General features: G+C 45.0%; 1 protein-coding gene across 1 annotated transcript in view; it reads left to right on the plus strand.

Moving 5' to 3' along the window:
* Positions 1–20,318, plus strand: part of L2HGDH (L-2-hydroxyglutarate dehydrogenase) — a 47,433-nt gene extending 27,115 nt beyond the window's left edge. The window contains exons 7-10 of the mRNA XM_077467599.1: positions 2,772–2,939; positions 6,410–6,567; positions 13,703–13,834; positions 17,747–20,318. Coding sequence (XP_077323725.1) covers positions 2,772–2,939; positions 6,410–6,567; positions 13,703–13,834; positions 17,747–17,942 — 654 coding nt within the window. The 3' untranslated portion in view covers positions 17,943–20,318. The remainder of the gene's footprint in view (positions 1–2,771; positions 2,940–6,409; positions 6,568–13,702; positions 13,835–17,746) is intronic.
* Positions 20,319–21,299: the final 981 nt, after the last annotated feature.

Consider the following 21,299-nt stretch of genomic DNA (forward strand, 5'->3'; position numbering starts at 1 on the left):
GACATAAGGTCCGCATGTGTGAAAGGGGCCAAAGACACACAGCGTTTCTGTGCGGTGTGCTTCACAGCCGCAACGGAGATATGTGAACTGGCATCACAGGGCCAGACACATTCTCCTGCTATGTGAATTGGATGTGGAGAAATGCGCATCTAATTCCCATAGGTGTGAACCTGGTCTAAATAGGAGTTCCAGCCTATAAAAAAAAAAGTCGGCAGCTACAAATACTTGGGAAAAAAGAGGGGAAAGGGGAATGGTGGGACTCTATATGAAGCACAACACCAAAACCAGATGAATCAATTGGTAGATACTATTTAATATTATTTATCGGCTTATAACACTTTTTTTTCCCCCCAAAATCAGGGGTGCGTGTTATACGCCGATCCCCCACTGTTTGTAAGCCTTTCTGCTGTTCTCTGTGGCTTCCGGGTATTTTCGGCAGCACCCAGCCATTCTCGGCTATTTTCGCCCGCACTCAGCCGCTCTCTGCGGCTTTCCAAATGCCGCCGAGTCTGGCCGAAAATAGCAGAGAATGGCCGAGTGCAGCCGAAAATACACGAAAGCCACCGAGAACTACCGAGCGCCACCGAGATACACAGGACATCTGCTCTGTATCTTGGCGGTGCCATTTTTAAATGGCAAAGCCACAGACGAGACTGCATATGACTGACAAGGCTAAATGGAAGGCTGCAAATGACACTGACAAGGCTGCATTGATGGGCATTTAAATGAGTTTTTTTTTTTTTTTTTTTTTTTTTTTTTTCCTTAAAGGGATTGTAAAGGTATTTTTTTTTATTTTTTTCTTAAAATAGCAAACATGTTATACTTGCCTCCACTGTGCAGCTCGTTTTGCACAGAGTGGCCCCCAACCTGCTCTTCTGGGGTCCCTCGGCGGCTGTCTCTGCTTCTTCCCGCAGGTACTTCTCATGTTCATGCGAGCTCCCTCGCATGGTGAGAAGTACTTGCAGGCGCACTCCCGTGATACAGCCGGCGGCTATAGCCGCTCGCTGTATCACACGGCCCCACCCCCCGGCACGCCACGTCATTGGATGTGATTGACAGCAGCGCGAGCCAATGGCTGCACTGCGTTCAATCCATCCACTCCAGCCAATCAGCGGCCAGGCTGAGTGGTGAAGAGGAAGTCGGGGACGAGTGCGGGACTTTCGAGGGGTGAGGTAAGTAAAACGGGGGGGCCGGCATTGTCAGATGTTTTTTCACCTTAATGCATTTAAGGTGAAAAAAACATTTACCTTTACAACCCCTTTAAACTTTCCTCCTAAAAGTCTTTTTCTTTTAAATTCCCTCCTAAACTTGGGGTGCTATCTTTGGTATCAAAGATAGCACAAAAAAACATAGATGAATAGAAGGCCAAATGTTACCCTCCCTTTTTTTTTTTTTTTTTTTTTTTCTATGATTCAGGGATGGAGACCTACAAACTCTGTAGCAGTCGTCGTCTCATACAAAGTCCCAACCATTGTATTGACGAAGTTACAAATTCTTACCTGTCCAGGGATCCCTCGATGTCGGCACTCCAAGCCGATCAGTCTATCGGCTCCGGCATCATTACGAAGGGAAACGGGAAGTGAAACCTTGCGGCTTCACAGCCTGTTTCATACTGGACATGTGCGAGTCACGCTGCGCTTTATGAATGGTCCCGCCGCCATATAAGACCTGTGTGTCTCCCAAAAGGCAGTGGGGGGGGGGGGGGGAGAGAGAAAGGAGGGGCCCGAAATTTCATAGCTCGCCACACGATTGCAGCGATCTTACCCAAAAGCGGGAGGAGCGGGTACCTGGTTTTTACAGGTATCCGCTAACCCCCTCTCCAAAAAAGGTGTAAAATGAGGCAGCAATCAAGCAGATTGCGGAGAGGGGGGCGGTAGACGCACTGATGTCATTGCGCTTCTCTCAGCGACAAGTGTTCGCTTGTTTTGGCTGGCTGTTTTTATATTATGTCTGTTTTATCTTCACGCATGTAAGTGCAATACTTTTTTATTCATTAAAATTATATTGTGGTACAGTCTACACTATGGAGATCTTCTTCTTTTTATTCATTTTTTGGGCAATATTCCTCCATAATTTCTGGCTGCTAATCCATCCTTGAGCCATTCTGAAGTTGTGTCCAGGATTCTCCCTTTACTGGTGGTGTGATCCAACTCCGTACTTTATAAGCCCTGGTTGGGTTTAGTTGCAGGCTCATCTTAGCTTGCCTCTGGTAAGCGCAATTTATATATGTGGTGGCGGTGCACTGTTGACACAAGGTGGTCCTCGTCAGCACTTGTACACGCGGTGATTTGGATTGTGTTTCATTGTTCATCAAATTACCTTCACTTTCACTGTTGGACTTTTTTTTTTCTTTTTTTTTTTTTTTTTTTTTTTTTTTTTGGGGGGATTGGATTGTGGTATTATTGATATATTCACTTCACTTTTGATACTTCTACAATTATTAATTTTATTGTATTTTGTACATATTCATTTACTCATTTAATCAATTTCATATATAATTAATTTTTGTGGTAGCGCTGCTGTTTATTGTATGGTATTTTGGTCTATGTATTTCATAGTTACAATAGCAGCTTATTTAGTCACGTATGCACTTTAGCGTGGTATATTTTTTTTCTATTGTTTAGCAATCAAGCGGAGCTTCCCCTTTTTAGGTTGAGCTCTGCTTTAAGGTTCTACCAATTGCAAAAGCCTTTTAATGCCTTTTGAATCTGTATTGCCATAACTGAGCATAAAGAGAGTAATTTTACATATAATGTATCCTTTTGCAACAGGGAGAAGAAGTTTATTGTAAATACACATTAACGTGTGGTGGCCTGTTTTCAGACCGCTTATCCCAGATTAGCGGGTGCAGCCCAGAACCACGTATTGTTCCCTTCCGTGGCGATTACTTGGTCCTGAAGCCAGAGAAATGCTATCTTGTGAAGGGGAACATTTACCCAGTAAGTATCCATTTTAAATCCATTTCTTTTTTTTTTTTTCCTAACTGGTTCCTGGTTAAAGCGGGAGTCCACCGGGACTCCGCGTTTGTTTGTTTTTGTTTTTTGTTTTTTAAAGCCAGCAGCCACAAATACTGCAGCTGCTGACTTTTAAAATAGTGACACTTACCTGTCCAGCGCGCCCGCGATGTCGGCACTCGAAGCCGATCGCTAGGTCGTCTGTCGGGTCCTGCCACCGCCATCTTGGGTATGGGAATCAGGAAATGGAGCCTTTCGGCTTAATTTCCCGGTTCCCTACTGCGCATGCGCGAATTGCACTGCGCAATAAGGACGCTCCCCGCTGCCTCTGGGAGCTGTGTGTTTCCCAGCAGGCAGCGGGGCACTTGCGGGAAGGGGCGGGCACTTGCGGAAAGGGGCGTAAGTTACGCCCCTTTCCGCAGAGAGCTGTCCCGGAAGTGGGTGCAGTTACCTGGATTATCCAGGTAACTGCACCCCCCTCCCCCCTGAAAGGTGCCGATTGTGGCACCGGAGGGGGGGAGGGTTCCGATGAGCGGAAGGTCCACTTTAGGGTGGACCTCCGCTTTAAAACATAACTGCCTGGGTACATTTAAAAATACCTGTCTCTGTACTTCTCTATGCAGTGTAGACAGATCATGGCTGGTAGGGAGCTGCATGTATTTTCTTGAAAACATCAGAACTCCACTCAAAAGCCCTCAGCCTTGATGCAAGCAGTGGCCTAGCTGTTGGCCAAAATGCTTTGATGCGTTGGTGTCAGTCTGTAAAAGTGGACTTCCCTAGACAGACTGCATTTGCATGCAGACCACCATAGACATGCCCACATGTGATGCTGAGCCTCCTTGAAATATATAACGAAATTCAGTGACTAAAAGGGGCAGGCCAAGGACGGTAAGGCTGGATACACACCTATGCAGTTTTAGTGCTTTTTGCATTTTGTAGATTTGCACTACAGTCCATTTAACATGGTTTCCTATGGAACACGATCTGTAGTGCAAATATGCAAAATGCACCAAAAATGCATCGGTGTGAATCCAGCCTAAGGCCAGATGGTGCTGGACATCTTCCAGCCAGGAAATTGCTGCTTCAAATGCACACTGAGAGGCGACCAATCTTTTGGTGCATGCACACCCTGCTGGGGTGACCAGTCTCCTTTACAAGGGGTGCCTTGTTTCTGGCAAACTTCCAGCCATGCTTTTAGGTCTGATCTGATCAACAAATGTATACAGTTAAAATGGACCCTAGACTAAGGTACCGTACACTTTACACAAACGTGTATTAGAGGTGCGTGATTAATTGCGAAACGATCGCAATCTCGATTCACCCCCCCACGCGATCTAAGTTCTGGGTGACCCCCGATTTTTTTTCTTTTAGTGCAGCCAGTTCTGCGTAACCAGTGTGGAACGCAAATGGCGGATATTGGAACTGACGTCAGCCACCGGAACTGACGCCAGTCATTGGAGCGTGCGATGTGGCGTGCCACTGCCTGGTTGTGGGTGGGTACAGTGGCCGGGAAACAGCAGTGTGAGTGCGCACTGCTATACACAGTAGTAGGGGTGCAACGGATCATTACCGATCCGTGATCCGAACGGGTCACCCTGCTCAGATCGGCACATGCCGAGATCCATGGAGCGCTCAGTAGTCTCGGCCTTAGGAAAGGCCGCGGCTTCGGCGTAGTTCCGAAGCAGTGGCCATCTTTCTACACCCAGGCTGTTTACACTGTGATCGCTCCGACGGAGCGATCACTTGTAAACCGGCATCATGTATTGACGCCGTTCCTCTCTCCCCCTCTATACTAATCTGTACAGTGGAGGGGAGAGATCCAGAGATGGAAGCAGCCATCCCTGCAGTACCCAGCAATACCCTAGCCAATACCCTGCCTGCCAATACTCTGCGATACCCTGCCAATACCCTTCCTGACAATACTCTGCGATACCCTGCCTGTAAATTTTTAAAATAAAACAGTTTTTTGAGAATTGTGATCTTCATTCTAAGCAAAAGAATCGTGATTCAAATTTTTCCTAGAATCGTGCAGCTCTAACGTGTACATTTTTTTTTTTTTTTTTTTTTATGCCCAAAGTTTAGCTTTAAACACAAACTGTGTCCATGGTGTGTAATACATAAAAGGTGACAGCGCTCGGTGCCCTTAGTGGTCCCTTGGGACTACAGGAATGTGTATGACCCACAGGAAATAACCAATAGTAAAAATCACATCACTTTATTCATGTGGATGCCCACAACATGTAAAAGAAATCAAGTGTAAAAGTTAAAAGCCAATGATACCAGGCCAACCTCTCCAGGCATAGAAGGGGTAAGGTCATCCAGTGCCACCATGGAGGCTGCTGAGGAGGGCTCCGATCCAAAGCCCTAGACAGATGAACACTTGGCTGCTCGGGAAGCCAGACGAGGCGCACCTTGGTGACGGCACGGTGGGCCAACAGGTGTAAACAAGATGACCAACAGGAGGCGTGGAATGCAAGCCTGATTGTTGCTGTGACGATTTGCACATGCATGCACTCGATGAAGACTCGGAACTACAGGAATGAGTATGACCCAGTGGAATGGATCAGCCAGGCCAATATAGTAAAAATCACATTGGTTTATTCATGTGGATGTCCACAACATGTAAAATCAAGTGTAAAAGTTAAAAGCCAAGGATACCAGGCCAACATCTCCAGGCATAGGAGTAAGGTCATCCAGTGCCACTGTGTGGGGGCTGCTTAGGAGGGCTCCAATCCAAAGCCCTAGACAGATGAACACTTAGCCGCTCAGGAAGCCACACAAGGTGCACCTGGTAGACGGCACAGTGGGCCGACAAGCGCAAATGAGAAGACCAACAGGTAGCCGGGAGGAGCCAGCGTGGAACGCAAGCCTGACTGTTGACATGACTTGCGGAAGTGCATTCACACGAAACACTCTGTCACGGCAGCAGTTAAACTTGCGTTCTGCGCTGGCTCCTCCACGCTTCCTGTTGGTCTCATTTTCTGCTTGTTGGTCAACTGTGACATAACCCTGGTGCGCCTCACCTGGTTTCCCAAACTGTTCATCTGTCTAGGGCATTGGATCGGCACCCTCCTCAGCAGTCCCCACCGTGGCATTGGATGATCTTATCCCTTCTATGCCTGGAGATGTTGGCTTTTAACATTTACACTTGATTGATTTCACAAGCTGTGGACATCCACATGAATAAACTGATGTTATTTTTACTATTGGCCTGGCGGATGCATTCCTCTGGGTCATACCCTTTCATGTAGTCCCAAGGGACCACTGAGGGCACCGATCGCTGTCATTGTTGTGTTTGGATATATGTTGCACTGCCCAAGTGTGTATTGGCAGCTGCACAGGCCAGCCCGGGTTCCTCATCCCTTCTCACATGTGATTTACAGCCTTTAACTCTTGGTACACATGTTTCTTTAATACATAAAAGGTGTTTTATGTCTCTCCCTATTGGGCTGTAGGTTCCTAACCCTCGATTTCCCTTCCTCGGGTTCCATTTCACTCCACGGATTGATGGAAATGTTTGGCTCGGCCCAAATGCTGTGTTAGCTTTCAAAAGAGAAGGCTACAAGTTATGTGACTTCAATGCCAGAGATTTCACTGAAGCTGTTACATACAGGTAAAGAACTGAACATTCTGTAAAGCTGTGAGGTGGCTGAAAACTCCACCATATTTCTTACATTGAGACAATGAAATGTGCACTTTTTCGGTAAAGTTAAATAAAAAAAAATGAATAAGTGGCAGTAAGAAAAGAACATGCTAGAGCAGCCTTTCTCAACCTTTTCAACACCGAGGAACCCTTGAAATAGTTCTCCGGTATCGAGGGAACCCCGGCTAAAAATTTGAAATCTACAACTCAAGATACATTAGTGTGATGGTCAGTGAGAAGAATGGTCCTTACACATGTGGTCATTGGGAAGAATTACCTCCTTAGCCCTTGTACACACGGTCGGAGATTCCGACGGAATGTGTCCTATCGGACCGTTTTGTCGGATAATCCGACTGTGTGTGGTCTCCATCGGACTGTTTCCGTCGGAGTATCCCACGGACCAAGTTTTCCAACTTGTCCGTAAAATGCTCCGATCGGACATACTCCGATCATGTGTAGCCTACTCCGATGGACAAAGTGCCACGCATGCTCAAATCAAATTCCTAGACCAAAGCTATTGGCTACTAGCCTGAACGTAGTCCCGTCGTAACGAAATAACGTCATCACGTTATGTAGAATCGGATTTTCCGACAACTTTGTCCGACCGTGTGTATGCAACAGTTTCTGACAAATTCCGTCGGACAAAATCCAACGGATTTGGTTGTCAGAATGTCCGACCCGTGTGTACAAGGGCTTACAGATAGCTAAAAAGATCAATGGTGTCAGTGGGAACTTATCTGAGAGGCAGTAATTGCCCAATTCTGAAGGAACCCCTAGCAACCTCTGGAGGAACCCTAGGGTTCCATGGACCCCTGGTTGAGAATCACTGTGCTAGACAATACACATAAAATTCTTTGTCAAGTGAGAAAACTGTGTACATCGGCCAGCAGAAGCTTCTGTTAGGTGCACCCTATAACCCTGAGGTTGCAGGCTTTGTTGCTTGAATTATCTTCAAGAAAGGCGACCCGTCTTGTTGGATTTATTTGGTTCAAAACTGAACATTTAAGCACTCTCTGCATTCAGGTAAAATCCTTCCGATTTTTGGGTGGTTCCCCCCACCCTGTCCCTTTTTAACGGTTACCTGAGTAGTGTCATGATCCTGTACTGTCCATATCTGCAGCTCCTCTGCTCTCTCTTCCAGGTCTCATGGGAGACTCTGAGAATGGCAGAAGCCATAGGCTCCTGCTGCTGTAAGTAAAATCCTGTGAGGATGGGGCAGGGCCAAGCCATTGTGTGTTTGTTTCTATGGACGCACACAACCTGGCTTGAGAGGCCATCTGCACAGGTCCCCCTATAGCAAATGGCTTGCTATGGGGACACCTGCAGCAAGTAGGAGAGGACAGCAAAAGGGGGGGGGGACTCCAGAAGGAGGTAAGGGGCTGCTCTATTGCCGTGGGGATACTGGCGATCGCCTCACGGAGAGGAAGAATGGGTTGATTCTAAAGTAAACAAGCATCTCCCTGTTCTGCCTAGCAACAGTGGCGCTGATCTCTGCTCCCTGTGATTGGAGCAGAGATCAGTGATGTGTAAAACACAGCCACACCCCCCACAGTTAGCAACACGCCCCTAGGACACACCTAACCCCTTCACTGCCACCTAGTGGTTAACCCCTTCACTGCCAGTGTCATTTACACAGGAATCGGTGCATTTGTATAGCACTGATTGCTGTATAAATGACAATGGTCCCAAAAATGTCCGATGTGTCCGCCATAATGTCGCAGTCGCAATAAAGATTGCTGCCATTTAAAAATAAAATTTTATAAAAATGCCATAAAACTATCCCCTATTTTGTAAACGCTATAATTTTTGCACAAACCAATCAATAATCGCTTATTGCGTTTATTTTTTTTTTTTTTAACCAAAAATATGTAGAATACGGCCTAAACTGAGCAGTAAAAATGTTTTTTTATAAAAAAATTTTGGGGGATATTTGATTAAAGCAAAAGGTAAAAAAATGTTTGTTTTTTTTTCAAAACTGTTGCTCTTTTTTGTTTATAGCGCAAAAAAAGACCTCAATTTTGTTTGGGAACCACGTCGCATGACTGCGCAATTGTCAGTTAACGCGACGCAAGAGGGCACCAGATTCCAGAAGGAAGTATAGCACTGCAGAAGGCCGCAAAGCCGCGGCCTCGATTACCGGCCAGCGTGGCCTGGTGCAATTGCGTGCCGGTGGGAGGGGGGGTCCACACGAGACAGGATACCCCAGCTGTACTGCCCCAGGCACCAGTTCGCTAATTCTAGTCGCAAATGTGACCTGGCGACCGGGGTTTGTCAACCCATGCATTATGTGACTTGTGAAGGTAATTGGTGGCATCAGAGCTTTTTATGGGCTTCACAACAAAGGGGGTGAATACATACGCACATGACAATTATCAGTTCTTTATTTCTGAAAAATCGTTTTATGTATATATTTTTCTAATTTTACTTCACCAACATAGACTGTTGTGTTCTGATTCATCACATATAATTCGGATTAAGAAAAACATCCAACTAAAGGCTGTAATGTAACAAAATAGGTAAAAAGCCAAGGGGGGTGAATACTTTTGCAAGGCACTGTATGTAGAACACAGTGCAGATGTACAGTGGAGCATCACCTGGGGGCTCGCTGCTAGGTCCCCGGATGGACAGCTGGCTCCTGACGCTGACAGCATAGAAGATGGTGGCGTGGGACCCAGCATGCATCAGCTTTCGTGGCATATTGCAGACAATGCTGGATTTGCTTGGAGGGTGTTAGAGTCAACCCAGCAGAAGTGGAATAGGAGATTAAAGCAGTATTAAAGAGGAAGTAAACCCTGATGAGTTTACTTCCTCTTTCATTCCCTGCAAAGGTAAAGCATTATGGACTACTATGCATCGCATCGCATAGTAGTCCATTATGTGTCACTTACCCGACACAGGAGCCAGCAAAGTCGCCGCTGTCCCCTGTAGTCCGGAGTGTCCATCTTCTTGGTGGGGTCTCGCAGCTCCGCCACTGTCATTAGGCGAAGCCGCGATGACGTCACTCCCGCGCATGCGCACGGGAGCCCACATGCGCGGCAGCTCCGTCGTTGAGAATGCCGTGCTCAGTGTGCCTGCGCGCCGCTGTCTACGGCGCATGCGCCGTAGACAGCGGTGCCTATTTTCGGGCAAATATCTCCTAAACCATATAGGCTTACCTGTAGGTCAAAGTGGTTTGTAAGGGTTTACAACCACTTTAAGCCTAAAGGCAAACATTTATTGCGTAGCAACTTTCCAACTCTTGATGTGATGGCTGCATTAGCTTTACTTTTTTAGGCTTTCTTCCTTTTTTAATATTCACCTGGTGATCTGGCTAGTAAGTTTGTTGTTCAACACAACAAGCTCTCCTGCAGATGTAGCAGTTGGAGTGTTGAGACAAACCATTTACTGTAAGGTGCGCCCCTCTAGTTCTGTTCGAGCCGGACTCTAGTGGTCAATGGAAAAACTCTCTGACCGGTCGAGTAGTCAAGACACTATACACAGTGTGTGGATGATCAAGAATACAAAGTTTTATGCCGGCTTCACACAATAATATGCAATAAACAAAAAGTGGTTGTTTATAGGGCCTTGCCCCCATACGACCTATCACATTCAACCATTATGTTAATACAATATACAATTTAATATTAACCTAAAGGATATTCATTGTAACTCTGCCTAGGGACAGAGTCAACGTTACAATATATGTTCTTAATGTCCGGCAACTAACCGCAGACGCATCCCGCTTCACACTTCGCCTTCGCACGTCTGGTAATTTTAGCACAAGCTTAGCATAAGATTAAAACATTTTCTAAAACATTATCTTCTAAAACAGACCTAAGGGGTAACTCTACCTTACAATATCTAAAGAGTAACTCTACATTTCCTTACATTTACTACTGAGGAGTGCTTACAACAATCAGCTGTTATTTATTCATAAAAAAAAAAAAAAAAAAAAAAGTTTACTGTAATAGCAGCGGGAGCTGGAGTCTGGCTTCAGTTTGTTAGTGTTTCTAAATCTGTTTGTTTGCTAAATGTACAATCTCCTCCTACAAGACTGGCAATGCTTTTGTCCAAATGTGCCCCTTCATCCAGAGTGGAGGCACTCTAATACATACAGGAGGTGTTTTACTGAGCAGATCACCAGGTGAAAACAGAAGGGAGGTGGGAGGTGGGGGGGGGGGGGGGGGGGGCTTAAAAAAAAGAATACCGATGCAGCCACCACTTCTAATGACTGGTAAGCTGCAATATATTACATGTTTTGATTTGGGGTTGAACGCCTAGGCACCAAACGTAGGGCAAATATGCGGCCTCTTTTCTCCAAGCTGCCGCGCATTTGCGTGCAAAACCGCGCACCCGGCACAGTTACCCGTGGCTAACTGAAAGCTCTTGTTTGCCGCTTGCGATCGAGAGCTTTCTGATCATGTGACTGCTGTGACAGCCAATCATGGCGGTCCCGTGACCATAAGCTCCGCCCTGCCTCACAGCATTCTTAAGCTCTTATAGGGCTGGCAGGCCCTGGCTCTAAGGGATTAATACCACTTTTAAGAGTAAAATTTACCCCGGGGAGGGTGACGTTCCTCTTTAACCACCTCCCGCCCGCCCTATAGCCGAATGACGGCCGTAGAGCAGGCGCGTTTGTCCGGGTGGTCGTCCCTGGACGTCCTGATGTTTACTTCCGCAATGCGCGCCGCTGCGGGCGCGCATCGCGGAAGTTCTGTGTTCGCCGTGTCCCCCAGGGACAGGCAAACACAGATCGCTGTAAATGGCCAATCACAGCGGCCGTTTACAGCGTGATCGGCGTGTCCAATGGGAGATGATCTCATATGTAAACATATGAGATCATCTCTCAGCGCCGCTCTCCCTCCTCGCACAGACAGTGTGAGAGGGGAGAGATGAACGGCTGCAGCGGCAGCCGTTCTGCCTCTAGTAAAAAAAAAAAAAAGTAAAAAATTTCAATAAAAAGTGCCATCCTCCCCCCCAGCAGTGCCACCTGTCGTCAGTGCCACGTATTAGTGCCATCTGTCATCAGTGCCACCTGTCAGTGTCACGTGTCATCAGTGCCATCTGTCATCAGTGTCACGTGTCATCAGTGCCACGTATAAGTGCCACGTATCAGTGCCATCTGTCATCAGTGTCACGTGTCATTGTCCTGGTGCTTCAAAAGTGTAATAAATAGTCAACAAGTTAGATGTGTAATTTATGTTCCTAGAACACATGATGGCGCTCCCTGCATGTTGGGCCTCTCTATGTGGCCAGGCTGTGAAAAAGTCCCACACATGTGGTATTGTAATACTCAGGAGGAGTAGCAGAATTTTTTGGGGGGTGTCATTTGTGGTATACACATGCCACGTGAGAGAAATAACCTATTACAATGACAATTTTGTGGAGAAAAAAAAATGAAAAATCTTAATTTTGCAAAGAATTGTGGGAAAAAAATTACAACATCAAAAACCTCACCATGCCTCTTACTAAATACCTTGGAATGTCTACTTTCCAAAAAGGGGTCATTTGGGGGGTATTTGTACTTTCCTGACTTGTTCGGGTCCCAAGAAGCGAGATAGGCCACCAGTACATCAGATGTGATCAATTTTGTGCGATTCGCACCACAGCTTGTAGACTCTCTAACTTTCACAAAGACCAAATAATATCCACTAATTTGGGTTATTTTTACCAAAGATATGTAGCAGTATAAATTGTGGCCAAAATTTATGAAGAAAAATTAATAATTTGCATAATTCTGTCACAGAAACAAAGAAATATGCGTTTTTTTTTTTTTTTCAAAATTTTCGGTCTTTTTTCATTTATAGCGCAAAAAATAAAAACCCCAGAGGTGATCAAATACCACCAAAAGAAAGCTCTATTTGTGGGGAAAAAAAGGACAAAAAAATTAATTTGGGTACAGTGTTGCATGACTGAGTAATTGTCATTCAAATTGTGAGAGCACCGAAAGCTGAAAATTGGTCTGGGCAGGAAGGGTGTTTAAGTGCCCAGTAAGCAAGTGGTTAACCACTTAAGCCCCGGACCAATTTGCAGCCAAAGGACCAGGCCCCTTTTTTGCGATTCGGCACTGCGTCGCTTTAACTGACAATTGCGCGCTCGTGCGACGTGGCTCCCAAACAAAATTGACGCGTTTTTTTTTTTTTCCCCACAAATAGCTTTCTTTTGGTGGTATTTGATCACCTCTGCAGTTTTTATTTTTTGCGCTATAAACAAAAATAGAGCGGCAATTTTTACTTTTTGCTATAATATCCCCAAAAAATATATAAAAAAAATTTTTTTTTTCCCTCAGTTTAGGCCGATACGTATTCTTCTACATATTTTTGGTAAAAAATAAAATAAAACGCAATTAGCGATTATTGATTGGTTTGCGCAAAAGTTAGAGCATTTACAAAATAGGGGATAATTTTATAGCATTTTTATTTTATATATCTATCTTTTTTTTTTTTTTTTACTAGTAATGGCAGCTATTTATTTATAAATTTTTTAATTTAAATGCACCGATTCCTGTGTAAATGAGGCTGGCAGTGAAGGAGTTAACCACTAAGGGGCAGTGTAGATGTTATGTATGACATTATGTGTGAATTGTATTGTAGGGGGCGTGGCCTGGCATGTGACATCACTGATCGTCTTTCCCTACATCAGGGATATAGACGATCGGTGTTGGCCACACAGGGAAGCACGGGGAGAGGTTTGTTTACATAGACCTCTCCTTGATCTTCAGCTCTGTGACCCGATCGCAGGACACCAGCGGCGATCGGGTCCGCTGGTCCCGCAGCCACGGTCACGGAGCTCAGGGCCAGGTTGGGAGCGCGCTGCCGCTGGCGTGCTCCTGACCCACGGGTGGGCACTTAAAGAGCAATGTACAGGTACGTGCTTGTGCCCAGCTGTGCCATTCTGCTGACGTACATTGGCGTGAGGCGGTCCTTAAGTGGTTAAAAGAGATTTCTTGACCTTGTTGTTGCTTGTGAAATATTAACAGTTTAAATGCCATCAAGTAAAAATTGAGAAATACTAATTGTTCGCTCTAATGTCAAATATTCTACCTTTTTTCTGGTCGTGTTTATTACTTTATAAAACTGAATGTTTTTCAGGTTGTAATATTTATTTATTTTGTTCTCCTATCTAGTGGGCTTCATAAGTTGGTGCTGAAGAATCTGGTATATGGAATGGGAGAGATGTATCGGGCTTTCTTTTTAAATGCACAGCTTAAGGAACTTCAGAAATTCATCCCAGAGCTCACTGTTAGTGATATTGTCAGGTAAGTACTAGTGGTGCACCGCCTGGAAATTTGGTGCCCGAAACCGAAAATGCAGGATGCACTTTGCTGAAAACCAAAACCGAAAATTACAGTTTTAAAGAAATATATTTATAGTTTTTATATATAATTGTACTCAAATTTTTAATTAATATCATCACTTTGATATGAATTTATTGTTGGCCATTATTGGCTCCTTTTTTAGTGCAAGAAAAGCTCAAGAAAAATGCAATCCGCGGTCTCTTACCATCTCCTGTATCATGTCCACGGTCTCTAACCATCTCCTGTATCATGTCCACGGTCTCTAACCATCTCCTGTATCATGTCCACGGTCTCTAACCATCTCCTGTATCATGTCCACGGTCTCTAACCATCTCCTGTATCATGTCCACGGTCTCTAACCATCTCCTGTATCATGTCCACGGTCTCTAACCATCTCCTGTATCATGTCCACGGTCTCTAACCATCTCCTGTATCATGTCCACGGTCTCTAACCATCTCCTGTATCATGTCCACGGTCTCTAACCATCTCCTGTATCATGTCCACGGTCTCTAACCATCTCCTGTATCATGTCCACGGTCTCTAACCATCTCCTGTATCATGTCCACGGTCTCTAACCATCTCTTGTATCATGTCCACGGTCTCTAACCATCTCTTGTATCATGTCCACACTGCTAATAGTATTGGCAATATTTCCATTTGGTGCACCTCTAGCAGACATGATACAAAAGACGGTCAGAGACTGCAGATCAGATACAAGAGATCAATGCAGCCTTTGCCTGTGGCCGTCGCATGCAGCCTTTGCCTGTGGCCGTCGCATGCAGCCTCTCACCAGTGCCTATCAGATGCAGTCTGCCTGTGCCCAGATCAGAGCGACAATCTCCTGCTGTGTCACGGAGCTGGATTTGAATTGCCTGGGCTGCAGTAACAATGTCCCGCCTCCTGTGATCACTTCACAGTGATTTAAAGTCCCGGCATTTCGATCAGTGTGCCGTCTATCACAGGAGGTGGAACATTGTTACTATGGCCTGAGCAATTCAGCTCTGCACCGCTTTGCAAGGAGAGGAAGGAGGGAGGGGAGGACAGGATCTTGAGCTGCCAGGATGACACCCCGCAATCGGTGGCACCCAATGGCACGGCCACAGCTATTGTGCAAGTGCAATCACTGGCGCCTTAAATGCACATTTCATCATTGGCTCACTTGCTGTGATTGACAGTGCAATGGCAGTAGTGCTGCTATCTCAGCCAATAAGGAATGAGAGACTCTAAAATAATAAAAAAAATAAACATACTTTCCTGCTCTGTGCAATGGTATTTTACAGAGTGATCACTTACCTCCTCCTCTGGGGTCTTTCGCTGGCGCTCACTCCTCCTCTTCTGTGAGTGCCCCAATAGCAAGTCGGCTAATATGGAGGCAGACATTCAGGTGTTCCGTCAGATCAGGCGACCCCTCAGAATTGGTCGCCGCAATCTTGCTACACCCCACACTCCTCCACACTAATGATACACGGAGAAGCTGGTTCCATCCAGTTTTGCATTACACTGTTATTTTTAACAGGAAATGGAGCATATATGGTGAAATATTGTATTTGGAAATCCATTTGACTGTTTTACATGTTGAATTATAAAAACAGCGGTGTTCTGTCACATTGGCAAACCTGTGAGATCAGCAGATTTGCCGCTGCTTTTAAAATTCAACATCTAAACAGTCCGTCGGATTTCTAAATGCTGTATTTCGCCTTATAAGCTCCTTTTAAGAATAAGTGTGAAATGCAAAACTCCGGCGGGTGTAACAAGATGTCTGCCTGCCCCCTTCTCAGTGTATCCTAATGCCCTGTACACACGGTCGGATTTTCCAACAGAAAATGTTCGATAGGAGCTTGTTGTTGGAAATTCCGACCGCGTGTAGGCTCCATCGGAATTTCCATCACACAAAATTTTCCGACAACAAAATCGATTGTCGTAAATTCCGATCGTGTGTACACCATTCCGACGCACAAACATCCACGCATGCTCGGAATCAAGCAGAAGAGCCGCACTGGCTATTGAACTTCATTTTTCTCGGCTTGTCACACGTGTTGTAACTAACTGCGTTCTTGACGTTCGGAATTTCCGACAAGATTTGTGTGACCGTGTGTATGCAAGACAAGTTTGAGCCAACATCCGTCTGAAAAAAATCCATGGATTTTGTTGTCGGAATGTCCAATTGCGTGTACTGTGGAGGAGTGCGGGGTGTAGTAAGATGGTGGCGAAGGAAAATCACTTCCTTTGCCGATTGTGACGGAACACCAGCATACTCTGGAGCCAGGCTAGGTGCGTCCATAGACATACACAATCTGGCTTGGCCCTGCCCCCTGCTCCCACCTCACAGGATTTGATTGACAGCAGCAGAGCCAATGGCTTGTGCTGCTGCCTCTGTCTCCTGTGAGAAGAGGAAAAGGGAAGAGAGAGAGCTACTGCTGCAACTTAAAATAAAGATATTACTACCCCAATGGGGCTTACAAAACATCATTTGTAGATTCATACCTATTGGACTTCATTCCTCCCCAAAGTATCCAGATACAGACAAACTGGGGACACTTCCCAGCCCCCCCCCCCCCCTTTTTTTTTTTTTTTTTTTTTTTTTTAATGCATGATCTTTATTGCAAATAATGCAAACTCAAAGCCAGACCTCACCGCCAGAGCCTCTCCTACTTCTTCAGTGTGGGCCTTAGTGGCCTTTATGACCAAGCCCCTCATGCAGAGAAATGCGTTTTTGAAGGAGTAGGAGAGGGTCTGACAGTGAGTAATGTGCCACAGTCTGGTTTTCAAAGTTTGCATTATTTGCAAACAAACTTGGATATCGTAGAAAAAAAAAATGGCAAAAGTGTAACCTGTTTGTCTGAATAAGCAAAAGCAGGCTTATAGCACCTGAGACAGAAAAAAAAAAATCTCACCATAGCTGACCTGAGCAATCGAATGTACACATCTTAAGGAATGTAAAATCTATAGTCCGTAGCAGCAACAATCTAACACAAGAGGGCGCTCTATCCCAGGAAGAAAATTAAAGTGCTATAAGTGGATAGTAGCTGCAGCCTTTTATAGGCTCAATTATCATAGGCTGGAAAAGGAGGGCTGTTCCTGGCCCCGTTCTGGTGGGTGAACACACGATACCTTTTTATCACCTTATCCACTTTGACGGCCAATGATGTGCCCAATCACTAAAATTCCATACATAAAGTGTATCAAAAACCCAAGAACCACATTTTACATTGCAATTTACTAGTCCTTCAATGTGGCGGCTGCATTTGTTTTCTCTATAATTTTTTATTTTTTTCCTTTTTTTTTTTTCACCTTTTAATCCTGCAAGTACCACACTTGTTTCCTAGGGTGACGGTGCTCCCTCACTGTACTTTATGGAGGAGCGGTGTTCTGACATATAGCGTCCGGCCATCTAAAAGTGTCCGCCCCGTACTGCGCAGGCGCAGCACGGAGCAGAAGGAGATTCGGAAAATCTCCGAAGATGAACGGCGCCTGCACCGTGAATCGAGGTGCAAGCCCCACCATCCAAGTGGACATAGGGCTGCACATATTAGAGGGCCCCTCGTGGGCGAGCTTCACTCATCGCGCTTTGGGCACGGCCTCGCTGCGCTCGGCTCTTTTTATTCTAACTCTATGTCCACTTGGATGGTGGGGCTAGAACCTGGACTCACGGCGCAGGCGCTGTTCATCTTTTGGCTATTTTCGGAAGGTGGTTGTCCTGTGTACTGCGGATACTGTCCGATGGGGGGACACTATGTGATAGGACAGCGGCATTGTCATCCTGGGACAGGAAGTGTTTTAGAAGTACTGAAACCCTTTTGGCTTTGAAAAAAAAAGATTAATTCATCATATGTGTGATACCAGACCTATAAAGCCAGCTCTTTCTCCCACAGAGGCCCTTCAGGAGTCCGCGCGCAGGCCCTGGACAGAGACGGGAACCTAGTGGACGATTTTGTGTTTGACGGCGGGTCTGGTGATATTGCCGGCCGAATTCTACATGTGAGGAACGCCCCGTCCCCAGCGGCCACCTCCTCTCTCGCTATTGCAGAAATGATCACCTCTGAAGCAGAAGAACGGTTTGGACTGTGAAAGAGACAAAGGGCCTTTTCACACTACGCTATGCGACGTGCCACAATGCACGTGTGTGCGTTTCAGTGCACTGCATTACTGCATCTCATTCATTTTTTAATAGCCCACAACACTGGAAAAAAAAGCACTCCCATGTGTTTATATTTTTAGTTAAAAAAAAAGGAAAATTGGTTGTGTTGATTTAAAAATTCCAACTATGTCAATCCTCCAAATTGTACGCATTTGTGAAGTGGCAAAAAACTACATAGGGTGCTTTTTTTTCATATTTAGGATGCTTTTTTAATTTTTTATTAAATTTATAAAAAAAAGAAAATTAACAACTTTATTGCTATCACAGGGAGCTGACAAGCTGCCTGAATAAAGCTGGCCATACGCTGTGGGAATTTCGGCTGTTTCCCGATTGAACCAATCAAAATTTGCTACACTGGTGGAGCTGTCAGCCCTCCTCCAGGGTGGAAAATTTCAGCCAAACAGTGCCTGCATCCAGTAGTCTGATGCAGCTTCTGTGTGGGTATTCTGACAAGTGGGCCTTCTGGGCCCTGTCAAACGCCTAACTGGGAAAATACAACATTACTTTGATGTTAAATACCAGGGTTAAAGAAGAAATAAACCCTGATGAGTTTACTTCCTCTTTGATTCCCTGCAAAGGTAAAGCATAATGGACTACTATGCATCGCATCCCATAGTAGTCCATTATGTGTCACTTACCTGACACAGGAGCCAGCGGAGTCATAGCTGTCCCCTGTAGTCTGGCGCATCCATCTTCTTGGTGGGTCTCACCGCTCCGCCGCTGTCATTCGGCGAAGCCACGATGACGTCACTCCCGCGCATGCGCACGGGAGCCGCCACTCGCGGCATATCACCATTGACTGCTGCGCGCTGCTGTCTATGGCGCGTGCGCTGTAGACAGCGGTGCCCGTCTTCGGGCAAATATCTCCTAAACCGTATAGGTTTGGGAGATATTTCTTGGACCTACAGGTAAGCCTTAATCTAGGCTTATCTGTAGGTCAAAGTGGTTTGTAAGGGTTTACAACCACTTTAAGGCAGCAGCTAAATGTCATAAGCCTGTTTATTTTTTTTTTCTTCAAACGCCGGCCCCTTAAATGTCGCTTGAGGGGCGGATTCGCCGCTGGGTCACTTGTAGAAGAGGCTATTTTAAAAAAATCTTTTGCTTTTAAGGGTAGAAGAGAGATTTGGTGTCTTTCAGACCCCAGATCTCTCCATAAAGAGGACCTGTCATGCTGAGAGGTATTGCTGTGAACATCTAAGCGAGAACAATAATTCCAGCACTAGATCTCCTCTGAAACCAAACTGGTAACCTGTAAAATGTTTTTTAAAGTGTTGCCTATAGAAATTTTTACATACTGTAGTGTGGTGCCTTTCCACGAGCACACGCAATTTTAAAGCATTACATGTTGGGTATCTATTTACTCGGTGTAATATCATCTTTCTTATTACAGAAGAAATTGGGGTATTATTATGTGTTTTTGTTTTTATTCATTTAAAGGGGGAGTAAACCCGCTGATGGTGTTTATTTTATTTTTTTTCCTGACCTGCAGAGGGTAAGGCATAATGAGCTAGTATGCACCGCATACTAGCTCATTATGAAATACTTACCTTAGAACGGGGCCCCGACATCTGGCCCGGTCCACGCCGAGGGAGCTGACATGTTCCCTCGGTGTGTCTTCCGGGTATCGCGGCTCCGGCGCTGTGAGTGGCCAGAGCTGCGATATCGTCACTCCCGTGCATAAGCGCGGGAGATTTCTTTTCGGCAAGGTCCGGCGTCTGCCGGACTTTCAGCCGAGAATCCCCTGTGCGCATGCGCTGCTGAAATCAGCGGTGCATTGCGAGGGGAATATCTCCTAAACCGTACAGGTTTGGGAGATTATTATTTTTTTTTTTACCTACAGGTAAGCCTTATTATAGGCTTATCTGTAGGTAAAAGTTGTAAAAAAGACTATACAACCGCTTTAAGTGTATTTAACCCCTTCCCGCTGAGCGTACACAGATGTGCGTACTCGGCTTCTGTTTTCGGCGATCTGAATGCTTTGAAGTGTAAAGGAGGGATCGGGGGTCTTTTAGACCCCTGATCCTTCCATAAAGAGTACCTGTCACCTCCTATTCCTGTCACAAGGGAAGTTTACATTCCTTGTGACTGCAATAAAAGTGATAAAAAAAAGCACTAGAACTCCTCTGTAACTCTAACCTGGTAACCGGAAAAAAAAGTTGAAAGCGTCGCCTATTGAGATTTTTAGGTACCGTAGTCTGTCGTCATTCCACGAGTGCGTGCAATTATAAAGTGTGACATGTTTGGTATCTAATTTACTCGGCGTAACATTATCTTTCACATTATGTAAAAAAATTGTGCTAATTTTACTTTTTCGTTTTTTTTTTTTTTTTTTTTAATTCATGAAAGTGTCCCTTTTCCCAAAAAGTTGCGTTTAAAACACCACTACGCAAATACCGTGTGACATAAAATATTGCAACAATCGCCCTTTTATTCGCTAGAGTCTCTGTTAAAAAAAAATATATATATATATATATATATATATAAATAAATAAATGTTTGGGGGTTCCAAGTAATTGTCTAGCAAAAAATATGGATTTTAACTTGTAAACACCAAATGCCAAAAATAGGCTTAGTCATGAAAGGGTTAATAAATAAAACATTTGAAAAGCCACTGCGCAAAAACAGTGTTGCATAAAAAAAATTCAGTGTGTGTGATATGTTTGGGGGTTTTAAGTAATTTTCTAGCAAAACATTTTGTTTTTTGTTTTGCAACACGTGTCAGAAAAGGCTTAGGCTGTAAGTGGATACAATAGCCCAGCAGGAGGAATTCTTCTATCCAAGCTGTTTAGCATGGATGGAGGAATCTGTTAGCTGCACAGTGTATGGCCAGCTTTACTTCTACTACAGGGCTGGCAGTTGGCACATAAAAGGTAAACAAACTTCCGGCCGCTATAGCTTGTTTACATGCCAGCGCTGCCACCAATGTATTACTTGCACCTGTGGCAGCAAAAGGGTTAAAATATCAATTGACAAAAAAAAAACACTTTGCATAACTAAACGACTGAAAATAGCAATTAAAAACTGATTGTACTGTTGATCTCCTTTACAATTGGATCTCAGGGGGGCACGCAGTTGTCTGAGCGCTTAATAACGACTGACAAAACTGTGCCGCAGACAATCGATTTGGGGGATCTGGAATCAATCGCGGGCTCTCTAAAACAGATTGGAGGGTCTATAGTTTGCAATTTTGATTTGATCAAAGTAGTCACATCAAATGATCAGTTGAATGTTTGTTCATATTATATGTGTGTGGCTACTGTTAGAATTTTAAAACTGGCAGTTTATGA

Source organism: Lithobates pipiens, unplaced genomic scaffold (assembly GCF_037356315.1).
Source record: "Lithobates pipiens isolate NorthernLeopardFrog02 unplaced genomic scaffold, aLitPip1_a1.2 Scaffold_57, whole genome shotgun sequence".
NCBI classification, from domain to species: domain Eukaryota; kingdom Metazoa; phylum Chordata; class Amphibia; order Anura; family Ranidae; genus Lithobates; species Lithobates pipiens.